This window comes from Pteropus medius, unplaced genomic scaffold (assembly GCF_902729225.1).
Source record: "Pteropus medius unplaced genomic scaffold, Ma_sr-lr_union100, whole genome shotgun sequence".
Lineage (NCBI taxonomy): Eukaryota > Metazoa > Chordata > Mammalia > Chiroptera > Pteropodidae > Pteropus > Pteropus medius.
In genome coordinates, this window is record NW_024344378.1 from 57,600,078 (window position 1) to 57,625,528 (window position 25,451).

The 25,451-nt window shown below is 36.6% G+C and overlaps 1 protein-coding gene across 2 annotated transcripts in view; it reads right to left on the reverse strand.

Moving 5' to 3' along the window:
- Window positions 1-755: 755 nt before the first annotated feature.
- GLUD1 (glutamate dehydrogenase 1) overlaps window positions 756-25,451 on the reverse strand; it is a 36,521-nt gene continuing 11,825 nt past the window's right edge. Inside the window, exons 2-13 of one of the 2 annotated variants that reach the window (XM_039872314.1) lie at window positions 21,880-21,960; window positions 21,302-21,357; window positions 18,173-18,236; window positions 14,416-14,510; window positions 10,122-10,301; window positions 9,235-9,372; window positions 8,891-9,028; window positions 8,421-8,501; window positions 7,413-7,536; window positions 6,508-6,599; window positions 3,105-3,167; window positions 756-2,124 (exon numbers count right to left, since the gene is read on the reverse strand). In XM_039872314.1, the coding sequence (XP_039728248.1) occupies window positions 2,005-2,124; window positions 3,105-3,167; window positions 6,508-6,599; window positions 7,413-7,536; window positions 8,421-8,501; window positions 8,891-9,028; window positions 9,235-9,372; window positions 10,122-10,301; window positions 14,416-14,510; window positions 18,173-18,236; window positions 21,302-21,357; window positions 21,880-21,960 (1,232 nt within the window). In that variant the 3' untranslated portion in view covers window positions 756-2,004. Of the gene's footprint in view, window positions 2,125-3,104; window positions 3,168-6,095; window positions 6,115-6,460; window positions 6,600-7,412; window positions 7,537-8,420; window positions 8,502-8,890; window positions 9,029-9,234; window positions 9,373-10,121; window positions 10,302-14,415; window positions 14,511-18,172; window positions 18,237-21,301; window positions 21,358-21,879; window positions 21,961-25,451 lie in introns of those variants that run through there. The other variant, XM_039872315.1, reaches the window with a different exon arrangement.

Consider the following 25,451-nt stretch of genomic DNA (forward strand, 5'->3'; position numbering starts at 1 on the left):
AAAATATCAATTTTCCAATATTAGTATCAATAACACATATCAACTTTTATCAAATCTTTAAAGAATTACGATAAATATTCCCAGTATGTTGGCTAAAAGCCAAGACTAAGACTTATCATTTTGCTTTCATATGACTGGAAGCTACTGCTCCACCCAGATCTGTTCCAAAATATTCTGGAACTTGTTTTTATATGACTTTCCCAACATATTTTAGTGCTCCACATGGAGTGCAAGTAGATCTCAGCAGCTCAGGAAGGGCTCACTGTCCATGGGTCTTGTTTACTGCCTTTTGTGATGCTCAGAACCATGGAGAGGCAGAATGAGGACTAAAGAGTGCAGCTGAAAATTATGCTCCTGGTTTGGCAGCTAATTGGTGGAATGAGGTCTAGAATCCAGTTCTGCTGATTATAGTTAGTAATCTATCTTTTTAAATTGATACATTTTGTGGCTAAATGATTAAAAACAAATCCCTAATCAATGAAACCTTCCTTCATAAAAAAAAAAGGCACTACTAAAAAAACTACTTCAGTACATTAGCTTTAAACATTAGAAACTCTTCTCTAAGAATAGCATTGATATTGTCCATCAAATGAAACACACAAGAATTCAAGAATAAAACTTAGGCAGCTCACAATATAGTGGAAAGTAATGTTATATTGGCGATTGTTTCGAAAATTTCAGAAACCCAACTGTACTTTTATCATGTAGTAAAAGAGTCACTATTAAATATAAAGACACAAAAAAGAAACATAAACTTTGGAAAAGGTAGACTTTTAATAACTGCTTTTATCACCAGGTTAAGTCATGCAGTTACAAAGTAGTTAGAAATTTCTGAAAGGATATTATTGTTAAAAAAAGAAAAAAGCTCATTTTTACATAAATAATATCTAGCACTTCATTGGGACACTACTGTTCAAAAGGCCCTGGCAAAATAACTCCCAAACACAACACTCAACCCCAGGTTGTCTTCAGGCCGCTGTTGAATGAAGCTGTGCATAGAATGCAAAGCCTCTGAAAGAGGACACAATGTCAGGGCGAGTTGGGGCCATTGGCAACGCTCAGAGCCGCCAGCCAGACTCCAAAGAGGGAGCCTGTGTTCCCCACTCTATTTGAATTATTGTTCAATCAGTCAACACAACAGATTTCCCAAAGAGGTCAATTAACATGATAAGGAAGTTACTGCATTCTTTGGACTATATGTCATGATTGTGATAAACTGTTAGTAAATTCTAACAGTGTTAATAAAAATAACCTCTGTCATTTGCTATTGAATGATATGTATGAAGATAACTCTCATTAGGCTTTTTGTTTTGCTGGACAATATACTATTGAAAAGCTATAAATGATACTGTTTTGTTATAAAAATACTAGCTTTTTTCATTCATTATGTTTATAGCAATTCACTGCTTGTGTCAAGGTTAGGCTTATTAACTGATTAAAGGCAATTTTATTACAGCAGCACGTACTTATTTTATTCTAAAAGAATAAAATGCATAAAGGAAAGTTTGAAATCTGTAAAACTGAGTTCTTTTGCTGAAATAAAATACCAGTAACTCACCTGAGGACCCTGCCATCTTCTGAAAATGCCACATACCTGCTTCTTAAATGTGTCAAACTTATACCAGATCTTAGTCTTGTCTAGAGCTGAGGCAGCAAGTGACTGCCCTTGGACAACAGGTATTTTCCTGGGCTACAGCTCTGTTGAGAAGCAGCCACGGAGCAAGGCAGCACAGCCAGATAGAACAGACTTTTTTATTTAAAGGCAAAATACCCAAATGGCTCTCTGACACAGGTAATTTCAACTTTCATTCTCATCGACCTTTGTACATGATCCCCTAACCTTATTATCTTTTTTCTTAAGGGGCTGATTTAGGTTGACTTGTTGAGAATGGTGTCCATTATCTAATAAGTCATGAGAGAAAGAAATTTCTGTGGTTACATGTAAACTTCTGATAGGTCTACAGATGAAGAGGTGAAGAGGGTAGTGAAGAAGCTATAATCCATCTATGTAAAGGTCACACCGGCTTCATGGTACACCTTGAAGACTTTCTCAATGGCGTTGACATAGGCAGCTGTTCTCAGGTCCAGTCCCAGGTTATACTTCATGGCTGTGCGCATGATTTGCTGAAATGAAGGAGAAAACAGTAAAGAACACCACAACTCAAGTATCTAGGCCATGAACACACAAGGCACATATGGAGCTGGTACAAGTTACCTGTTACCATTTCAGTGCAGGACTTGGTCAGCCAAAGAGAAATGACTTGGGCAATAGAATAACCTCTAGCCAGGATGGATTAATTCTCTGGAATTAAACAAAACACTGTCTAGGCAGTGGTAAGAAGTCACTCTTTAGAATTTTAGGTGTGAGCTGTCTCTGTGACCTTTAGACCTCCTGTTATTTAGAGTGAGTCCACTTGATATACTTTGTAATAATTTAAAAGAACTAAAAATGGAGTGACAAAAACGTCCTGGAGTTAGTGGTGATGGCTATAAAGCCGTGTGAATATACTTAAGGTTCCTAAATGGTATACTTTATGGTATGTCAATTATATCTCAATAAAAAAAAAATTAACATCACCATCTTCCTTTTTAATATGTTTGTGCTATTTCGATTTAAAGCCAAGTGGATAGAATCTGAACTCAAGAAGAAATTAGGAAAACTGGACTCAAACTGTGTTTAAGGCATTGAAATAAGGATCTAATGGTGAAAAAGCCTTTTATTTATATACCAAATTCTATAGTGAAGTAGCTTCCTGTAGCTAGAATGGAGTGGTACACTGATCGGCAATCTAGTTTGGCTGACTACTTGATATTTAGCTAACCACTATAAACATTACTCTCTCCTAACCTGGTATTATTGTTTATTTCCATAAGCCTAGTTAAACACTGAAGACTCTAAAAACACTGCTTATCATTTATGACCGAAAAAGATTGCGTTTTGCTACACACAAATGAGGAATATGTAAATAAATTGCTGTTTTCTATAGCCACATGCATAATCACAATCTGTGCTTGCGCACACACCATCTGGTGGCTGAAATGACACACAGTTGAGCTTCCCTTCTTGTCATTAGCAGAAATACAAACAGCATGTGTGCACGTACCCTGGCTGAGCGCTCCATAGTGTAAGCTAAGCCAGAGTGCACGATGTCTTTCTCAGATGCCCCCTATTAGGAAAAAAAAAACAAATTCAATAAAACTATACAAACACATGTTCACCTATATGAGCACAAAGGATTCTTAAGTCAATATACAGCCAGACAGAACTGTAAAGATATATATAATTTCTGTGCAATATCTTGATACCTAGTTAAGTAGCTGCATTTTAACCATAGTTTAGTTTTCATTATGTTTGACAGCAAACAAATACTCATGAAATACGATCATGGTAAACAATGAACAGAGAAAAGTATGAACCAAGAAACATGAGGGCAAATAGTGAGATCAGAACCGATCACCCATCTGAGATGCGACTGCACAAGAGCAACACATTATACTGTTCATATCACAGTGCATTCACTTCCATTCCCCAGTAGAACAGGGATATGACAAAGGGCACAGAAAGGCATCTGGCCACCTCCACTAATAGCTCTACGATAAGAATCCCAACTGTATATTCGGCGTGTCACCAACTTTTAAAGCTGGAAGAATGTTAGCAATTCTAATTAACCCCCTAATTCTACTGTTGAAGAAATTGTCGACAAGAGAAGTTGGAAAAGTTTACATATAGCTATTTTAGAGTTGGGATATGACCCAGAGCCTTTGACCACCAAGTAAGCTCATCTCTTTCCTATGCCGATTATCTCAATAGATTGTCAATTGTTAATTTCTTGCAATAGATTCCGCTATCAGTTTTGTGTTTTGAAATGCTTTCTAAAAATTTTAGGACAATTAACTATCACCATCACTTCTAATATGACATATGTAGCTATTAAACACAGATCCTGATATGCCAGATAAAAACTTAAAAAGTGGGTCACCAAAAGTTATCTATGCTGAACTTCATCCAATTAATACACTACTTAATTAAGAAGGTATATTTCTATAACATTTGTATCAAGCAAGAAACATTTGGATTAAACTTTGTTTTGTTCTACCAAGTTAGGAAAAGGAACTGGCTTTATAGGTGCAATACTGTTGTTTCTTTAACTCAATTCATCTACCAAACATTTATTGAGTACCTACTACATGCCAGGCATACTTCTAGGCAGTGAGGACAGAGCAGAAAACAAAATAATAAAAATTCTCTGTTCTCATGAAATATATATTCTAGTGAGAAGAGACAACATGTACTTGGACTTAAAACCATTAGGCTAAGTGAGATCACCAAAATTTTGAATTCAGAGAACTGGTTCAGAGACCAAGGCCTTCCAATATTAAGCAAGTGGAGAGCTGACAAAAATGAGCAAAAAGCAATGAAAAGAATATTTCACGGGGGAGTGATTACTGTGACAACAGCTGCTGACAGGTGAAGGAAGACGAGGACTGAGAAATAGGATTTGGTGAGACTGATGTCACTGGTTACTTTGACAAGAACTAAAGTTTTGGTGGAGTGATGGGCATAAAAAGTAGGCTGAATATAGAAGAACTGGAGACAGAGTATATGCAGAACTTAAGGAGGTTTGTTATAAGGGAAATAAATATGGCAATTTCTGGAAAGGGAAGTGGAATTAAGATTTGTTTTTAAGATAGCATTTGGTACATTGTTAGAAATGACTGAATAGAAGGAGGACTGATGATGCAGAAGAGATAGGGGAAGATTTGTTTGAGCAGTGCATTTGGGAAATTGAAAATAGGCCATCCAACACCCAGAACAAGGCTTGGGCTTAGAGGAAGCACTCTATAACAATAGGAGAGATGACAGAAGACAGGGCACAAATACCAGGAGCTGGGAACATGTGGAAGCTTTCTGACTGCTTCAATTTTCTCTTTGGATATATACCAGGCCATGAGCTGGAATGCAGGGGAGAGGAGAAAATATACTACAACCAACCAAGAGAATGAGAAAATAAATGAAACAAGGAAAAGTAGCTAACTACTGGGAAGCTCTGAGAGCCTACTTGAGGTCAGTGGTCAGGATCTGAACAGTCAGCAGGGCTTCCTGCTACAGGGGTGCAGACATGGAGGGGGCAGAGATTTGAATTTTGTCAGGTTTCAGGTGTTAATAAGGGGTATGATGAGAAAGTCATCATAGCTGTCTTCCTAACTGCCAGGCTATCCTCTTTTCGTATTCCCTCTTGAGGTTTCAATCTGAGCGACTGCTATATGCCAGTCAGGTGCTGGAACATGGGGTGACCACAGGGAGGAGCAAGAGGCCCATTTAAGAGGGGCAGCAGTCCTGCCAAGGCACTGTTGTTACTTGTGATGGAAGGATGTATGCAATCATGGCAGACAGAGGGGCTTTTCAGGGAAGGACACAGAGGTGCAGTGATACCTAAGCATGGAGAGGGTAGGGCATTTCAGACACAGGGACCAGAACTAACAGAGATATGTCCCTAGGAAAGAGGACAGTTCATTTAGTGGAACCATTTAGTACCCAGAGTGGCAAAAGCATCTTCTTCAAAACCCCTTAAACGTTTCCCATGTTTCAATATAGTCCTATTTTCCATGACTGAATAGTTCATAAGAAGATATATTATAACTTAGCCATTTTCCATATATATATATAAAACTGTTAAATCAAACCTAATTATGAAAACTGATTGCAAATACAGTTCCAATGACATCATCATGCATGAAGCCATTCCTTTCCTTTCGAATTATTTTCTTAGGATAAAGTCCCAAAGGGACGTTATTATGTCAAAGGGCAGGAACACTTCAATAACTCTTCAATTTCTCCAAAGAGCTGCACCAATCGGCACTGTTATCAGAATAAGGGTACAACTGCTTCACGGCAGACATGGTGGATATAAGATCTATTAATTGTTTTTGCTAGTTTAATACATTAAAAAAAAACTTGTTTTAATTTATATTTAATAGCAAGGTGTTAAATATTTTTTCTAAGCCTATTTCCTCTGACTCTGTTTTTGATGTCTTCAGCCATTCACTGGTGAAATTCTCTTTGTGATGTGTATGCACTATTAATATACCCTGTCAAAAGCTAATTAACATTAAATACCTTTTCTAATCTGTTGAATTCTCTTCTTTGTATCCATATAGGAATTCCAATTTTTCATAATTCTTCTATCTAATGTTTACCTTTCAATTCTTTTTATTTCCCTAGAGCTTAAAAAAGTTAAAGTACATAATAACTACTCGCCATTATATTGGAATCACTTGTTAAGTCATTTATATTACAAAAGTACCAGAAGCAGAACCATTAGTTATTTTAAACTAGAACTCTCACTCCATTTTTAGAAAAAACGAGAGAGGAGGAAGGTATAAAGCACACGCAAGTCTTATAATTACTGTCAGGTTGATTACAATCTGTCAGCTCAATCTATTTGACCTGAGTCCAAACAGAGCAGGTAGTGTGCATAAAATGCACACTGTCACAAGCACGCTTACCGATATCCTGTCTTGGAACTCTGCTGTGGGCACAATAGGAATAGTTCCACCGTGCTTTCCAAATTTTCTTTCCAAACTCTCTTGAACAGACACTATGAAAAGCCGAGATGAAGATTAAGACATTGCTAGTAGAAAAAATTAAAGTAGAACCACCAAAAGTTTTCCCAGACTATACCCACTATCCAAAACTAAGAGATTTAGAAACCTTTTACATTAACGACATGAAAAGGGTTAATCATTTAAAACTCAGTTAAAAAAGAATAAAGCACTTGGCCAAATTCTATATAAATGAGAATTTAGGTCACTGCTCTGTTTCCATAACACCCAATACTAGGGTTTTTCCTTGGCTCTTTAAAAAAGAAACTGGTGAGGGAAAAAGAACGGAAATAGATGGATCGCTTCACCCAGATTCTGAGTGGGCTGAGTAAAGAAGCTCAGTTGGAGGTCTTGGTCTTATTTCAGCTTGATAAAAATTCTACTGTTAACTGTGAAGCCTACTCTAGTCAAAGGAAAACTATTCTCATCAGAAGACTGAAAACATTCTTGACACTAAACAGGCCTTTACTAAGAGCAACCAGAGTTAGAAATGGATGCATATTTTAGGAGTTCCTGGTTTAAAATGATACTCTTTCTATTACTAACTTGTAATTATGTTTTGGGAACATTACAGTACAGAACAAATATTTGAATATAAATATATTTGAGAGAGCTAATACATTGATTTCCCATAAAGAAACTATATATTTTTGGCCCAAGGCTCAAGACAAAATATAGTTTTCTGTCTTGACATTAATTTAAATTATTTAGGATTATGAAAAGGAAATTAGTCCTCTTAAGTGTGAGCTTTTTCCAGCCTTCTAGCTGGCCCAAAAGATTAACTGGAGAACAAGATCATTAGAACTTACTGAGCAAGTGGTAGTTAGAATCCCTTTCATATTTGAAGGTCAAACGGCCATAGCTGACATGATTTAGGTTCTTCAGCCACTCAAAGTAAGATACTGTCACTCCTCCAGCATTCAAGTACAGATCCTATATAAAAAATGTAACAGGAAGAAACCAAAGAAAGGAGAAGACAATGGTCTTAATAAAAAGTTTACAATAAACAGAAGAGCTCAATTTTAATATCAAAGCAGATTAAGCGTCCAACTTCCCAAATATATCTTAGATAGTATCAGGAATTTCACACTTAAATTTAACAAACACCCTTCCCAATCTATCTGAAGTTTTTTTCCATTTGGAAAAACAATAATTTTTTGGGGTTACTAATTTGATCCACTTTGGTTAGAGCCTTGTCTCCACCAAAGAAAATTTAAGGCAAAATTGATTCCCACTAACCACTGGATTAGATTGTCCATAGGGTGTCTCACCAGAAGAATAGCATTCCCTCTCCCACCGCCTAAGGGTAGTCTATTTCTGTTAAATGGAATTTTTTAAATGCTTTCAGCAAAGGGAGTTCTTCAAAATATATTACAAGTCTACACTAACTTCCAATATCCAATAACCTTTTGGTATTGACCCTATGCTTATCCACTGAAAAACCTAACACATGTTCCTCATATTAGCATTCTGCATAAAGCAACAGGGACATCTGAAATGAATAAGGTTAGGAATCATAGAAAATCTTCTAAGTTTAAGTTAGAATAGTATGTTTAGCACAATATACATTTATATAACTGGGTTCTTAAGAAGGCTAAACACATACTCAAGAACGAGCCTGAAGTTGGGAGAAGATGCTCAGGTCAATCAAGTGAAAATGAATAGGCTTATTATACTAACCGTACTTCTACTTAATTTTCTTAAAAGCAAAATTCACTGTAGCTTGGGAAACTCGCATTTCCCCCTTCTCCCAATTCTTTACAAAAGACAATTATAATTCTGAGTACATATAAAACTGGCAAACATGGATGACTTACTGGAATAACCATAATGTTCCTCTCCAGGAAAATCTTATCAGCTTCTGGAGTTGTTGGTCCATTGGCACCTTCGGCAATGATCTGTAAAGAGTCAGGAACATATAGAAATGCCAATAACACCATTAAATCCCCTCCACTGAGGGCAACAGATGTGCACATGAGTAGGGAGTTGTGGGGACAAACATAATTCCAGTTTAAATCAAATTAATAAAAGTTATTTTGCTCTACATAAAGCTATTTTTCACCTTTCTATTTCCATAAATACTGTTTGGAAGTTGAGTTTAAGAGGAGACCCATGGTGATGGTTATACAACTTGGTGAATATACTAAAAACCATTAAATTGTCTACCTGGGTGAATGTATATTATATCTCAATAAAGCTGTTAAACAGAAACCCAGCAAGCACTTTTCTATGACCCTCAATGTCGTCCACACTGATAAGGCTAAACTCAGTCTCATTCTGCTCTTACCTTGGCTTTGATTTTGGGTGCATTGGACTTAGTCAACTGCTTCTCACTGGCAGCAGGGATCAATATGTCACACTCGGCTTCTAAGATGCTCCCTTCATAAACCTTCGCCTTGGGGAAGCCCAGGATTGATCCATGTTGCTGTAATTGATTGAAAATCAGAATTAACTACTATACCAGAGTTTAAATGCTTATGTTTAGTGCCAATGATAGGAAGACTCAGTTATCTTTAAAGCTCTTTGAGTTATATTTTAAAAAATAAGCAATGGAAATAGAATTCAATAAGACTTATTTCAGTTTTACAACATTCAGGGTAGTCAAACTGTTCAGATATTAGATTAACATACCAATTTGAAGTCTTCCAGTTCCTTTGGGTCAATACCATCTGGATTCCATATGCTCCCATCAGATTCACCAACACCAACACATTTAGCACCAAAGCGATGCAAGTATCTCATAGAGTGTAGGCCCACATTACCAAACCCCTGTAAAGAACAATTACGCATGACACAAAAATCAAAGTCCTTGTACAGTTAGATGGTAAGAATCACATTCTGACCAATATAGCTAATATTCTGTTAGAATGCTCAAAATCCTTTTGTCAAAAGAAACAATGGACTAACTGGCTGCTCTTCAACAATACATTTCTATGTTTAAGAATGTGGAATCTAAGCCCTTTGTTATCTGTGATAGGGAGTCCTAAAGAAGTTTAGTTAGGTGCAGCCTTCTTGGTTCATAAAGAAATGGCCCTGTGTCAACCATACCACCCAAGTCCTTAGTCTGTGATGACCATATGTCCTATAGTCTTAAAAAAGGTAAGTCATTAATCGTGAGGAATATGAATTCTACTTTAAAGTAGCACTCGACTTCATTTAGATTCTTCTAAGTAAAATAATCAAATACCAAGCAAATTCTCTCTGAAAGTTGAAATGTGGATCATGTGCAAATTGTTCTGTATACCTGCCCTAACAGTTTAAGAGACTTCCCCTTCTGTATACAGTTTCAATTTAAATATTGACTAAAAAAAGTTGGTGATAGTGTATGTATCAGAGAGATACTTAAATTGGTTCTAGTCAAATGAATCACATTAAAGTTCAAACAATAAACGATGTAATACCACTTTAAAACGTAAGCGATTCAAATGAATCAAATTTTTAAAATCACAAATCTAAAGAAATTTAAAAACTTACTTTATGTATATCAGTTATTCTTTAAGAAAACAAAATTTTTTTACCTGAACGACAAATGTTTTATCTCCAAACCCGGGTGTCATTCCTAAAATGCTCATGTAAGAAGCTTCATTGATGAAGTTTTCAATCCCATGAAAAACTCCCCGGCCAGTAGCAGAGATCCGTCCATGGATTCCACCCTGACTGATAGGCTTACCAGTGACACAGGCATGGGCATTGATATCCTGTAAGAGAAAGACAAAACTTCAAAGATGAAATGTCAAGGACAATTTCTATGATGAACCAGTATAATGAAGGATTAAATTCAAAACACATTCTCATTTAACTCAAATATGCTCATCATGCTTCACTTTTCCAGATTTCTGTTCCTAGAAAATATGTAAAGGTAGACTATACTTTCTGATGGGAGAAACAAGGTTGTTTAGGAATTTAACATCAAGTAAGTATAATTAACAATTCACAAAAGTAGATATATTCAGCTTAAAACTATTTAAGCCCTAAGTCAGGGTAAATCCTAACCTAAAGTATCTTAAAAAACCTACTGTAAGACTTGAGCATGTCACCAACACAGAGTTTAAGACAGGAAGAGGCATTATGGTGTTTTTGAATGGGAGGACTCAAAGCTGTAAAATAGCCTTCTGCCAAACTAACCTACAAATTCAATAAAATGGCACTTTTTAAAAAGAACTTCAAAAGAAAATACTTAAGTTCACCTAAAAAAGTGGGTTAGCAAAAGTACTCAAGGAAAAAAACGACAATAATTAGGTGTCAGAACAATGTGGAATACCTACCCAAATAAAAATATCCATTACCCCAAAAATTCTATTTCTGGAAATTCAATTTTCTTTGGTATATTTAGTATGGTATCATTTGGGTTAAAAAAAAAAAGGTGCATGTGGGTAAGACACAGAGGTCCACACCTATGTTTGAGTAGAGTACCTCTGGTATCAGCAGTTAACTTTGGGAAGTGAAGCGGAGGGTAGCAGTCTTCCCCATCACCTTTCTGTACTCTGAGCTGATGATGTGCATATATTCTTGTTCAGAAACAAGTATAATTATAAAAAAGAAAGGGCTCGGGAGGGCTTTCCTTCCAAGGCATCAAATATACTATAAACTGTAGCAATCAATGCAGAATAGATAATAATTAGCAAGACAGGAAAAATTACAGACAATTGTTATATATAGGAAATCAATATAAAATGAAGAAATTTTACATCAGTGGCTAAAGTATGGACTATTTAATAAACTTGTTAAGGAAATTTGCTAACCATGTAAAACAAGATAAAGTGCCTTACTTCACTCCTTATCCCCTACCTCCCAATATATGTCCTAGCTGAGTTAAAAAGTGACTTGGTCTTTATACGTATTATTTAAATATTTTTTACAGAGAGAACTTAGAACTGTATTACTTGTAATAATTACCAACAACAAAAAAAAAGGTAAAAAAAGCAGTCTAGTCAAGTGATTTACAGAATTAGTAGTTTTCCCACAGTTTTCTTTCATGAATAATTAACACTTATGAATACAGAATTGCAAACCTGGTGCCAAATGCTTTTAAACAGTGGAAATGCAAATGCTGGAGCTGACAGCAGCCCTGTCTGAGGTCAGGCATGGTGCCAGCTGCCAGCTCCCCAGCATACCTAATTGTTCTGGAAGCCCAGGGAGGAAAACTCACTTTCCCCTCCAACACTGGCTCTTTCAGGTGGTGCTAGACAAAAGGAGTTGTGTGGTTTAGGTTCACATCTGGAAATAAGTAACAAAAACTATGGCTTCCTTATCTTAGGTCCTGATTTTCCTATCATTTTAAGGAAAAGTCTTTCACCAGTATAGTCCAAGGTCTTAGTTGGCAGGGCCTCACAAAACTTTCTTTTGCTGTCACCATTGGGAATGAGCTACAAATAACAATATACTAACTACTACTTTGTACTATTATTTACTCTTGTCTTACTTAAAAAGAACAGAAGAACAAGAGACCATTCCCAGAGCTTATTTAACATAAAAAGGTGACAAGAAAAACATCCTTTTTGGGAATGGCAGTCAAAACCAAAATTCTTTGAAGTGTCTCATAGTGCTCTCCTGTATTATTTCAGGGGATTTGTGCAATTGACCTGATGTGGCATTTATAAATATTTATTTTTTTGTGCTTAATAACGGCTGGGTACTGTTAAGTGCAATATATTTTTATTCATTTAATCCTCATAACTGTCTCATTAAGTATTATCATTGTCATTTTACATATGAGGAAACCAAGGCACAGAGAGCTCAAGGCACTTGCCATAGGTCACGGAACTGGGGCATGAAGGAGCTAATTCTCGAATCCAGGCTGTCTGCCCATGCTTCCCACTAGACTATACCATCTCAGGAAAGGACACTGATCTCTAAAATTCTTCCTCTTTTCCAAGGCTGATCTTTCCATTATTAGGGCCCTTAAAAGAAAAATTCATCAGTCCTTTATTTCCTCGGAAGATTTTGCTACCACCCCATACTTCTCTTACATCACACCAATGAACCTGTGGCTTAAAGTCAATCAACATGCCAAACAACAAAATTCCTTTTCTCTGGACAACAGTCATCTCTCAAGTTGTCTTTTCTTTCTTAAGTGGAGGTTACTCTTAATGCTCTACTTCCCTCTCTCGAGGTGCTCTGCAGTCTGGTTCCCAGGGATAAACCAGTAGCTGAATTGGTCTCTCTTCAGAAATCCCACCCTCCCTCAACATCCACAACATGGAGCCCTCAGTGTTTCTCATTATTTTAAAACTGACTGCTTTCTTCACCTAAATCTCTCTTCCATCTGTCCATTTCTCTCCAGGGCTAGGGCATTACCTCTCTTTCTGGTCTCTGTATAGGCTCCTGCCCACAACAGTCCCATTCTCTGCTGCACAGAGTGAAGCTGACACACTTAGCTGTATCACACACCTGCTCACAATTAGTGCTTCTTCAGCTTCCCTGTTTTCAAAACAAAGACCAAAGTCCTGCTGTCACCTACAGGGCAATAATCTTGTCCAACCCTCTGCTGGCCTCTCTTACTCCCTATAATCTCGCTCTCTACTCTGGCTACCATAGTCTTCCCTCAGTCTCTCAAGTTCACCTCTTTTGCAAACCAGGACCTTTATCCAGGTGCTTCCTTTTGCCTCTAACACTTGCCCTGCCCTTCCCCTAGTTGATGTCTAATCATCTTCAGAGAGCAGATCAGAAAGTTACATCTCTAATGAAGCCTTTTCTGATCTTGCCTCCAAAGACTTGGTTAGGGTCCTATTATTCTTTTCATAGTACCCAAACTCCTAGTATCCATCCTAATTGTATTGATACCTTGCTTACACTTAGTTTTTTACATATAGTAGGTACTCCACATATATTTTTTTAAGTGATTGTCTTTTTCAACTCACTTTCTCTTCCTACTCCTTAAATGTTTGTTTTTCAGGGTTCCATCCCTTTCAGGGACAGAAAGTTGGTTTTTCTTCTTGTGTCCTCTATTAGTGGCACTGCTCCTGCTTAGCCCCTACACTCAAGTTCTTCTGGTTCTCTCTGATTCAACACTGTCCTTTTACTTGATCCCACACAGCCAATCCTGTCCTGCTGAGTCTGTCTCTGCCAGGTGCCAATGCTTCTCCCCAGTCCCTGTGGCTCTTGGGCTGTGAAGACAGGCACTGACACCATGTGAAGGTTATGTCTTTGCCCTAGTGCAGCCTAACATTGCATCCAGCCCGCCCTCCCCTAAGGAAGGGTCAGGATCCAATGCTCCCTTCTGAACAGTAGGTAAAACAAAAACACCGGGGCTTGATAATCTTTGTCCTAGTTCACTAACCTCTTCAACTCTTCTATAACCTTTCTAAATATTAAATATGCCTTACCTTCAGACAATCTGAGCTCACTGTTTCTCCACCTATCCCCCAAATCTCCACATGTTCAAATTCTACCCATTTTCAAAGTTTAGCCCAAATACCTCTTCCGGGGAAAACTCTACCCTTGTAATCACACTATCTCCATACCTTATTTGCTTATGTGTCTTAATTCCTCTTTAAATGAAAGCTCTTAAGAGCAAAATCAGAATTGAATGCATCTTTATTTCCTTTCTAGTGTGCTGCCCTGGTAGGTGAACCTTCTTTGAGGATCCCATCCCAGCATCCAGGATAAGGTGGCATGTAAGGAAAAGCTCAATCTGTGTTCACTATATTTATGATTTAAGAATAGAGATAGAAGTAAAATAACATGCAAATCAAGATATGACTAAAGAGGAGGAGAAAAACCCAGTGAATTCACTACTTTCAACGTATAATACAAATTGTTATTTCCTGTAGGTAGCAAATCAAGCCCTTAGGCCTTTTGGTGGGTACTCACATAGTGCCCTATGGTGCTAGCATAGGTGTCAGCAATCCAGGACATCTCCCGCTCGCCTGTGCTCATGTCTGGGGCAGGCACATCGATGCCAGGACCTGAGGCACAGGGCAAGGGCATCACATACATTTTTAAGATAAACTCATCCCAAATACAAAGATCCTTGTAATTCTCTACAAAAAAGCTACCATCGCTAGGAAACTTTACATTTCATTTAGGTAACTAACTGAAGTCATATAAATACTTACTAAATGTTTCACTACCAAATTTATACACTCACAATGTTAACATGGAAATTTCTCCCACTGGCATTTACTTGATATATGTATGTAAGTTAGCTATGCATAGATATAAGCCACTCAATAAACTTCGGAATGCGCAAGTTTAGGCAAATCAGTTTAGCTTCTCTTGACCTCGGGTTCCTTAAACTGCAATCAAAGATAACAATGCCATCTTGTCCTGATACAGAGGATTGTTGTGGTTAGTGAGTATACCTGTATGTGAAGGCACAGTAACATGATTCTTACTGGGAGTGTAAGCCCTCCTTAGCAAGCAGAAAAGCGGGGAAAAGATGCATTGGTAAAGCAATTGTGTTAAGTCCCATAATACTTTTACCATTGCAGAATGCTGCTTTGACCTATTATTCAAAGCTTAATCAGTATAAAGTTTTAGCTTGGCTTTCAATTTCTCAGGTTGCAGAAACTTAGTTTGAGGATAATTAAGTTCGCTCAAAGGCAGCAACAAGTAACAATGGCAACATTACTACTGAAGGCCACAAGGAGATTAAAATAGAATGTGTTACATGATGCTCACCTAAATCTGTAAAGGCAGGAATGTGTAGAAATACTTCTTTCAAAATATTAAGAATGAACGATGATTTACACCTTTGTAAATGACTTGGAATCATCACCAAAATGGACACGTGGAAAAAAAGCAGGGTTCATACAGCATGTATATAAGTATGTTCCTACTTACATAAAATTCTTTCCCTTTCTATACATTGATGTATAACATCTATACACATATTTCCATCTGTGTGTGTAAATGCGTGTGTGCGCGCGCATATGTGTAGAGTTTGGAAAGATAAGCACAAATTTATTCACATTTGGATTTTAGCCTTGTTTACAACTTTCTATAGTTTCAATTCTATAATACAAACTTATTATCTTTATAGAAAGAAAAACACAATTTTAACAATGGTTAAACTATTAAGTCTCCCCCAAATAAAGTTCTTTCTAAGGACTATACTCAAGTTCTTTCTCTAATTTTTACATTTTAACCAGCAGAATAAGACATATTTTAATATTCTTCTACATTTCAAGGGTCCAGATCCTAAGTACTATACTTCTTCATATAAGTTGTGATGTAATGGATACAGAACTGTCATAAGACAACTTTGAAATGGTCAAGGTCCACTTTTTACACTCCGGTCCTCCTCCACCACCCAATATGTAACTCTCCTATGTCCTAGTGACTTTTCTTAGGCATCTTATAAATCTCATGAAGTCTAGCCACCTCAAACCCACATTGTACACTCTCCTACCTAGAAGGATTAATGCCATATTCTAGCCTTATCCTGACAAAGGGCTCTGCTGCTCCCATATGCTTATAATTTCCATTTCTTTAGAAGGACATACCTCAATTGGAAGTTAGCACAAATCTGTTTAATCATATTTCTTTTCTCGTAAGGTATAAATATCAATTGCTCTTAAATCCTTCTAGAGGTATCTATGAAAGTATTATTTGTTTTTAGCAGTATCAAGTGTTAAATAAGCTTGTTGCCTCAAGTAACAATTCCAGTTGGAGAAAGCTATTGTTAAGTGGCAAGTCTGATGTGCAGTTTTAAAATCAGAAATGTATGATAAATTGCTTCTTAAAGACATCAGTTAGTCTAGATATGCTAAGGTGAGAAAGGTCTCCTTATGCAAAGCAAAATTACAAGATATTATTATTAGGCTTGTGAGTTTTCTACTCTATACAAAATCAACATATAGAAATGTACAGATGACAAGTAATTCCTGAATTAAAGATAGATTCTTAAGTACGTTACAGAGAACAGGTCTGGAAATCTATACTTTTAAAAACATGTAATTACTCTTGGAATGAACTTGTCATCATTTGATTCTTAACAGCATATAAAGATGATGAAAAACTGGCTAAAAGAAATAACTGCTTTAACAGAACGTGAGCATGAGGGTAGAGCTGAAAGGGTAATTTTGGTGCATGCAGATACAGAGGAATGGAAGGAATGGAGACATCAGGTTATTGCAAGAGAACTTTTTATAAAGTTTACAAAGTAAAGGACTGTAGACCTAACTGTTTTACAGAGGTGATATCTAAACTCATACAATGGAATTAATGCTGACTTTTCACAACTAAAAAAAAAAAACAAAACAAAAAACCCAAAAAACCCAAAACCAAAACAAACAACAAAAACAAACCAAAAAACAAACCAAAACAAAACAACCCAGAAGAGAAAATAACACCTTTTAACCCATTCTGTTAGCCCGTCTTATCTTATCAAAGACCTTATGAGAAAAGAATCTTGCAGACCAATATCCCTTAGAAAAGCATCAAAAAAGATAAAAGATTTATGAATAAATTTTTAAAAAGTAGTATAAGACTTGTACACCAAAAACTACAAAACATCACTGAAAGAAACTGAAGACCTAAACAAATGGAAAGACATTCAGTGTTCATGGACTGGAAGACTTATATGGTTAAAATGGCAATACTCCACAAATGGGTCTATAGATTCAGTGTAATCCCTATCACCATCCCAGCTGATTTTTTTGCAGAAATTGAAAAGCTAATCCTAACTCATAAAAGGTGACAGGGCCAGGACTCAGACTCAGGGTTAATGCTACAATGTGAAACTCTGTGAAAAGAGAAGGCAAAAAATAACAGAGAAATGACACTAATTCCAAAGGTTTGCTCAAGACTAATTCTGTGCCCTGGAGGGAAAGAAAGACATCATGGGGCCTCTGTCTTAGACTACAAAGATTTCTGGGCCCAGAGGTCTGCTTTAGTTGCATTGTGGGTTATAATGAGGCTTTTGCATGGAAGCAAAGTAATCTAATTGCTAGTATTTAAGCTTTCAGTGTTACAATGAATCATTTTTAACCTTTGGAACTATAAGGTACTTGTCAATATAGAGAAAATTAAGCTGAATATACTCTGGATATGTGCAACAAATATAACTGAATAAAGTCTGAAACCACTTAAGACTATTAAATATATTTCAGATTTAAGCTCAGAGGAAACATGATATAAAAAATTGTGAAGGCTATTATCAATAGGCTGAACATGACTTCAATTCACAAATCTCAGGATGAGTAGGCATTCCTGTAAAGGAGACAGTTAACTCATTAATTAGGGCAAAATCTATAATGGTGTAGAGGAAGGGGAGGCATGCCAAAAACCCAAATTCCTCTGAAATTATGTAAGGTAGGCCAAATCTAGTAAAAGTTCTACTGTCATTTACATTTATTTCTATATTAGTTTATTTACTTCATGCCTTTTTTCCTAAAAAGGGGGCAAATTTCAAAATAAGAATATCGTAAGTTCATAAAAACTTAACGGTGTGGAGAATACTAGGGAAGAAAAACATGGAGCATATTTATCACAGTATCCAGTGTCTCAAAGTAAAAAGGGCAACTCTATCCATGCATGTATAGATAAAAGCAGGAGTTCAAATTAAGACAATTACTTTTAACACATTCCCAGTCTAAGTGGAAATTGACAAGGCAATACAACATACCAATAAAGCCTTTCTTTGCCAGCTCAATGGTGAACCTCCTTGTGATCTTTTCCAATTCATTATCCTGTAAAGAAAAAATAAAAACAAAAACAATGAAAATTTTGACGGGGGGAAAAAAATGGCGTAGACGATAGAAGCTCTGTTCATCCCTCTGGTGACCGAATCAAAGTTGTGACAGAAACAAGGAGCAGCAGCAAGGAAAAATCGCCTGGGATCTAGATGAACAAGCCATAAAACTAGGGAGAAATCTAAGAAATCCCCCTTCAACGGCAGAAGGTAGGACAGGGAGAGGACGCAAGGCTGCCCCGACTGAGTGGTTGAATGAGACGGTTGAGTGGGACAGCAGGTACCGACACATCTTAAAGGGGCCGCACCCATGAGCAGACTTTGGCTGTGATGGGCCTGCTTGCTCTGAGCACCAGGGACTTACAGAAGACACTGAGTTGTCGGTATGAGGGGCAAGGTGAGACTTGTTCTGTACAGAAGTGCTGGTGGTATCCATTGTTCCTCTGTTGAGCACTCCCCACTCCCAGTGTGTAGACACAGCATAGCTGTGACTTCATCAAACTGGATAACAGAAGATTCCCTGAAATTTCACCTCCCCCAACTCGCGGCCCCACCCAAGCCACATCCAGAAGTATCTTCAGCAAATCAGGTGCTCCTTGCTGAGCAGCACCTAGACTCACATTGGAGGCAGCTGGCTTCAGTCTCTGGCATTGCTTGCTGAATCTTAACAGGTGGCCCCAGAGGGGCACAGGCTTGGGCTAAATTTGATCTGCAGCTGAATCCCTTTTAGGACTGTGCCACTGGACACCTACTTCACAAATCCATACTAATAAGACCGGGAGACTTAGGAGCTTTGCTTAGTACATAGAAACGGCCACAGAAAGGCAGCCAAAATGGGAAGACAAAGAAGCAGAAGTCATATGAGAGAACAGAATAGAGATCCAGATATGATGGAGTCAAGTAATCTAACAGATGCAAAGTTCAAAACATTGGTTATAAAGAGGCTCAATGAACTTTTGGGAAGTGTAGATAAATTCAGTGAGAACTTCAACAAAGAGATAAAAAATATAAAAAAGGAAATTATAAAAGGGAACCAGTCTGAAATGAAGAACACATTATCTGACATGAGAAGTATATTAAATGGAATAAACAAAGGAATAAACAAAGTGAATAAAGAAAAGGATCAAATGACCTATCTAGAAGATGGGAAAGCTAAGGACACTCAATCACAATGGCAAGAGATAAGATGCCAAGACTATAAAAATAATTTAAGGAGCATATTGGACACTATTAAGGGTCTAAGTATCCATCTGATAGGCATACCTGAAGAAAATCAAGATGTTGAACAGCTGTTTGAAGAAATAATGATAGAAAACTTCCTTAACCTGGTGAAGGAAATGGACATAAAACCCCAGGAAGCTCAGAGAATTCCTAAAATCAGGGCTCTAAAGAGGCCCACACCAAGACACATCATAATTAAAATGCCAAAGGTTAAATACAAAGAAAGAATTTTAAAAGCAGCAAGAGAAAAATAGATAGTTACTTATAAGGGAACACCTATAAGACTGGCAGCTGATTTCTCAAAAGAAACTATGTAGGACAGAAGGGCTTGGTGCAAAATATTTGACAAGATGAAGACCCAGGATCTACAACCAAGAATACTTCATCCAGCAAAGCTATCCTTTAGAGTTGAAGGGCAGATAAAGAGCTTCCCAGACAAAAATAAGCTAAAGGAATTTACCAACACTAAGCCAGTATTACAGGAAATGTTGGAGGGATTTGTTTAAGAAGAAAAAACATTTATCAAAAACAGGAGTAAAGAATGGTAACAACTACATTCCTATCAATAAGTACCTCAAATGGAAAAGAATTTAGGTGCTCCAACCAAAAGATAGAGTAAATGAATGGATAAGAAAACAAGACCCCTACATGCTGCCTACAAGAAACTCACTTCAGATTAAAAAACACACGGACTAAAAGGAAGGAGATGGAAATATATATTGCCTTGATGGACCTAGAAGGTATTTAAATCAGATAGAGAAAAATAAATACCATATGATTTCACTTACATGCGAATCTAAGGAACAAAAAGAACTAATCAAAAACAGACCCACAAATGTAGTGGACAATTTGGTGACGGACAGAGGGAGTTGGGAGAATGGGGTGAAGGGTTAAAGAAGCACAAAATAGTAGCTGATGGATGGTCACGGGGATGGGGAGCATGGCAGAGGGAGTGCAGTTAGCATTAATATGTTGGCTAGGTGGAGGGCCAGGGGAAGGAGGGAGCAATTGGGGGGATCGTTTTATGAACTATATAAGTCTAACCAATGTGCTGTATACTTTAAACTAATTTAAAAATTTTTTGACAGAAAAAATAAGTTATATCATATTTTCTATGATAAATTTTCTATGATAAATAACTATTATAAATAGTTATATCATATAACTATTATTATAATAATAGTTATATCATATTATAGGACATTTTCATATATCTTGTTCTTCTCAGAACTCAAGTAGGCATTTCCATTTTAAAGATAAGAAAATGAGAGATCAGAAATTAGGTTATACAGAGTAGAAGTAGGACTCAAATCCTAGTTCCTGTTCTCTTTGTTATTAATATAAGACCCTATGAGTAATCCCTATGGTATAGTTTCATTTAAATGGCTAATTTTTAAAAGAATAAAATCACATATATTTATATTTGTATACAGATGTTAATTTGGTACTATAAAACACAAGAACAACTAGCTTTAATTATCTTGGAACTGACAACATAAACAATAAGATATTTACCAGATTACTTAAGATATTTGTCACTGGAATCTTGAGATCCTGATATAAAAATCTCAGATCATAGTAATTTATAATCATGGATAAGTGCCCCAAAATACGAAGGTATTAATTCCTTTTTAACCAAGTAAGAAAATGAAAAAAAGACATTGATGTTTAGCAGATGACTTTATATGGCAAACACTCAATGAGTTATTTACTTGTTTTTCTATTCCTTTTAAAAGGAAATAGAGACCATTAATCTCACTAGCATGGAAGATATACAGTCGTCTACCAATTTCGACTCCTCTGTAAATGTACCATGTGCACAAATGTCACTTTAATACTTACGGTGTAGTTTTTGGGATTGATCTTAACACCAGCTTTGGCACCCCCAAATGGCACATCTGAAATAGAAGGCTGAAAGTTGTTATTCCATATAAAGGTTAACAAAATTAAGACAACAACACTATGTTAATATCACAAAAATGTGGGATGCTTTAAGCTTCAATTTCAGAAAATTCATGCAATAAACTCATACTGACCTCTTCTGAAATATTGTACTTCAAAATTCTAGTGAACAGATGTGATAAGCCTAGGCAAGTTACAATGCATATTTAATCAGTGTACTTTACTACTTCTAAAAGTTAACAGCATATTTAATTTCCTTCTATGATTTGGTCTTATTTACAGAGCATAAAAGGGGCTTTAAACAAAGATCTATGCTTAGAGAAGATGTAATTAGTTGCTATAAAAAGTTCCCCATTTAAAAAGACTTAATCTTAAGACAAATTGAAAAATGATGTAAGCCTTAAACAGTGCAACTTAAAAAAAATCAGTTCTGACAAAGTCTATTTCTCTAACATCTGAAAAATAATCTTGTATGTAAACATATTTCCCCAGAGTAGAAACAAAGGTCACTTACTTACCAACCACTGCACACTTATATGTCATCAGAGAAGCCAAAGCTTTTACTTCATCTACACTCACATCAGTGCTGTAACGAATACCTGGTGGTGTTTAAATAAAAATGGGGTGGGGGGGAGTGGTGGTTAGAAAGAAGGGGATGTATTCAGAACATGTTTCTGACAGGTTACAAATATACCACAAATTAAATATCCTCACACTTTGATGAAAAGGCAATATGAAAGCTCAAAAGGAAAATAAATAAACACCTAGAAAGAGCTACAGAATGAATACTGAATTTGATTTTAAGTATTCTGAGAGCTAAGAGAAAAAGACTGGTGTTGAAGTCCAGTTTTTGCTTTCTGTAGATATGGAGTAGGGTATGCAAGCATCAAACAGAATTCCTGGGGATTTAGAGAGGAATAAGAACTAGTTTTGTCCTTCAGGGACTTACGACCCCATGGGGAGTAATAGTAACCATGATTTCACAAGACAATTACCTTCAAATGAATGGTTTTTACACTTTTATAAGGGCAACTAACTTGGCGAAGGCTTTTTTAGTTTCTTTTACTTTTTGGTTTGGGTGATTTAGTGGCAGAGAGTTTAAGACTTTTGCTTTCTTATAACATAGATATAGGCAAATGGACAGTCAACAGGATCTGACAGATTCAACTTGGATATCGGCTATCTAAATAGAGGTTTTGGCTTTAAACAGGTATACTGAGAGGTCCTCCCATTACTATCCTCACCTATTGCTAGCCTCTTTTAACCAAGAGATAAAAGCTGAGAAAGTCATCTCTCCTTCTTGGAGATGAGCAATTCTCTTCACTTTTTCTGCAAGGATAGGAGGTGGTCAAGCAGATAGGCAACTCTGAGTCTTTTATCTGAGAATTTTATCTATTGTGTATATGATTATAAAGAGCAAATTCTGAAGCTGAACTTATTTTTTTGGCCTACTGGAAAAACAAAACAATTATATTTAGAAAACTGAGCTCTCAGAACAACTACATCTTACATATAATGGGCTCTTAGAATATATGTGGAGTAAGTTTATTTGTTATTAAAAGTTTAGGAATGAGAAATGATCATTATTTTTTAGCATATAGAAATTCTGTACATTTTGCTTCCTTATCCATTTTGTTCAGGTCTGTTAAAAACTTTCTTCAATTGTCCGATGCACTTGAGCCCAAAAGAAGGCCTATCGTTCTACTGGGCTTAGGCCAGGTGACCCCATTTTACTTCCCCCAGGCTTGACCACTATGCTATCATCAAGTTCTCCCTGACTACTGAGTCATCCACGAAGAAGATAGAAGACAATATACTTGTGTTCATTGTGGATATCAAGGCCAATAAGCACCAGATCAAACAGGCTGTGAAGCTCTATGAAATGACATGGCCAAAGTCAACACCCTGATCAGGCCTGATGGAGAGAAGATGGCATATGTTCGGCTGGCTCCTAACTATGATGCTTTGGATGTTGCCAACAAAACTGGGATCATCTAAACTGAGTCCAGCTAGTTAATTCTAAATACAATAAATTTTCACTGAAACAAACGAACAAATGAACAAATTTTCTTCATTTCCAGAAGCCATCCCTGAACACCCTACTTAAAATAGCACCTTTTCCTCACCCCACTTTCTAGCCCCTTCTACCTTATTTAATGTTTTACCACTCATTTTTTTACATACTTGTTTCCTGTCTGGCTTTCCACCATGAAGACACACTTTGTTTTGTTTACTGCTTTAATTCCTGGTGCCTAAGATTAATCTTTTCCATAAACATGTAAAGTTCTACACAATTCATCAAAAGTGTCTATACATATGAAAGGACTATAAAGTACTAAAAAGCAAAAGTGCAAGGACCTAAAAAGTACTCCATAGAAAAACAAAATAAAATTTGTAAGTAATATTAAGACCAAGCATTGATATCTTTAAACAAAATGCAAAACTATGTTAGGCCAAGGCTGTGGGTGCGATGCAGTGTCCAGTACTTCCTAACCAGTGACCCTGGCCCAGTAGCATCTGCTGTGGGTGTCTGTGCTTGCTCACCTGCGGAGGTGCAAACACTGCTTTCTTAGGCTTCATGTCAGAATTGCATGGGACAATGCATGTGAGGTTGCTGGTACGATGTCTGCAAATGGCCAATACTTCAATTTCAACTCTTATGATTGCTATTAAAAGTAATACAAACTAGTGGCAAATAAATTTATTTCTTAAAAGTCTCAATTAATAAGAATTTAAACGAACAGCTTAATGTAACTTGATTTCACTACTTCTCAAGATAAATTCATGGGGATAGTAAAATAGTTTACTATTAATCAGTATTCCTCCTATTACATGTAAAGCATGTTTTTCATTTACTTTTTAAGAGTTGGTAGAAATAGTCACTATTTTAATTTTTCCTGTTTCCTTACGTGGAGGAAAAAGTTACTTTGCCTTACCCAGTGCTTACAAGTAATGCATTCAGTGGGAAACTAAAAAATGTCTTGAAATAGTAATAATCATAAATCAGATAGTAATCTTAATACTACAGGTATTCTCTGCTTTTTGAGTTACGTCACTCCACTTTTATGAAAGACCTACGTTAGTACCTATTTACGCTAACCAAAAGAAATCTGAAGAGATTTTCACTTTTATGAAAAATCAGCGTCTGTTATGCAGTGAGCTGTACCCTGAGCAACAGGAGCAGCACTGTTTTTATATGTTAGGGTTATTTTAGGTTTTATATGTTATTTGGTATGATTTGGTAAGTTATCTTTTGGGGAGTTAGGGAATGCTCAAACATTTTCCATACAAACTAATGGTAATTGCTTCTTCACTTTACATCATTTTGACTTAGGAAAGTTTTCATAGGAACACTCTACTGAATAGTGGAGAAAACTGGTGTTTTAAGATGTACATGCTAATTAGAATCCAGACCCTTCCGTTTATAAAACAATGTAAATGTCTAGTTTCTGCAAAAGTCCTAGGATAATGAGTCAGAAACTGCACATATGAAAAAAAACATGTTTCCACTGGATAGAACCCAGGAATTCCTGTTTGTAAAGCAAAAATTTCTTTCTTAGCCGCACCCATTTAGAACGCTCAACAGCCAGCCAAGACTCAGAAGTTGCATAAATTACCTTACACCACAGGCATTTTCTGTGGGCTATGAACCAATGAACTAATGAATGGAGGCAGGGAGGCACTATAAGGAAAGTCAGGGGAACAAGGGCTGGAGCAGATAAGGGTGGGGGCCCAGAGGGGGTCAGAAGCAAATACAGGTTAAGGTGGTATAGCCTGGGCTAAAGAAGAAACACATTTTCATTTTAACTTTCTAACTAATCACCAACGTTACTTCTGGAAGTTGGCAGATATACTAGTTAGTATAGGGTTACTTAAATTGTTAATTAGAAAAGCAGAAAATCTCAAAGTATTCTCATAAGTAAAATACTCCATTGCAATACTTGAGACAAAACAAACTTCAGTAATAAAGGAGTTACCACACCCAGAGAAAGCTAGTTGCTCTTCCTCTTCTGGGATTGGAAACCAAAGATAATTACTAAAAATATACTGTCGCCTGAAAATTCTCAACCACTTTCTAACGGCTACTAAG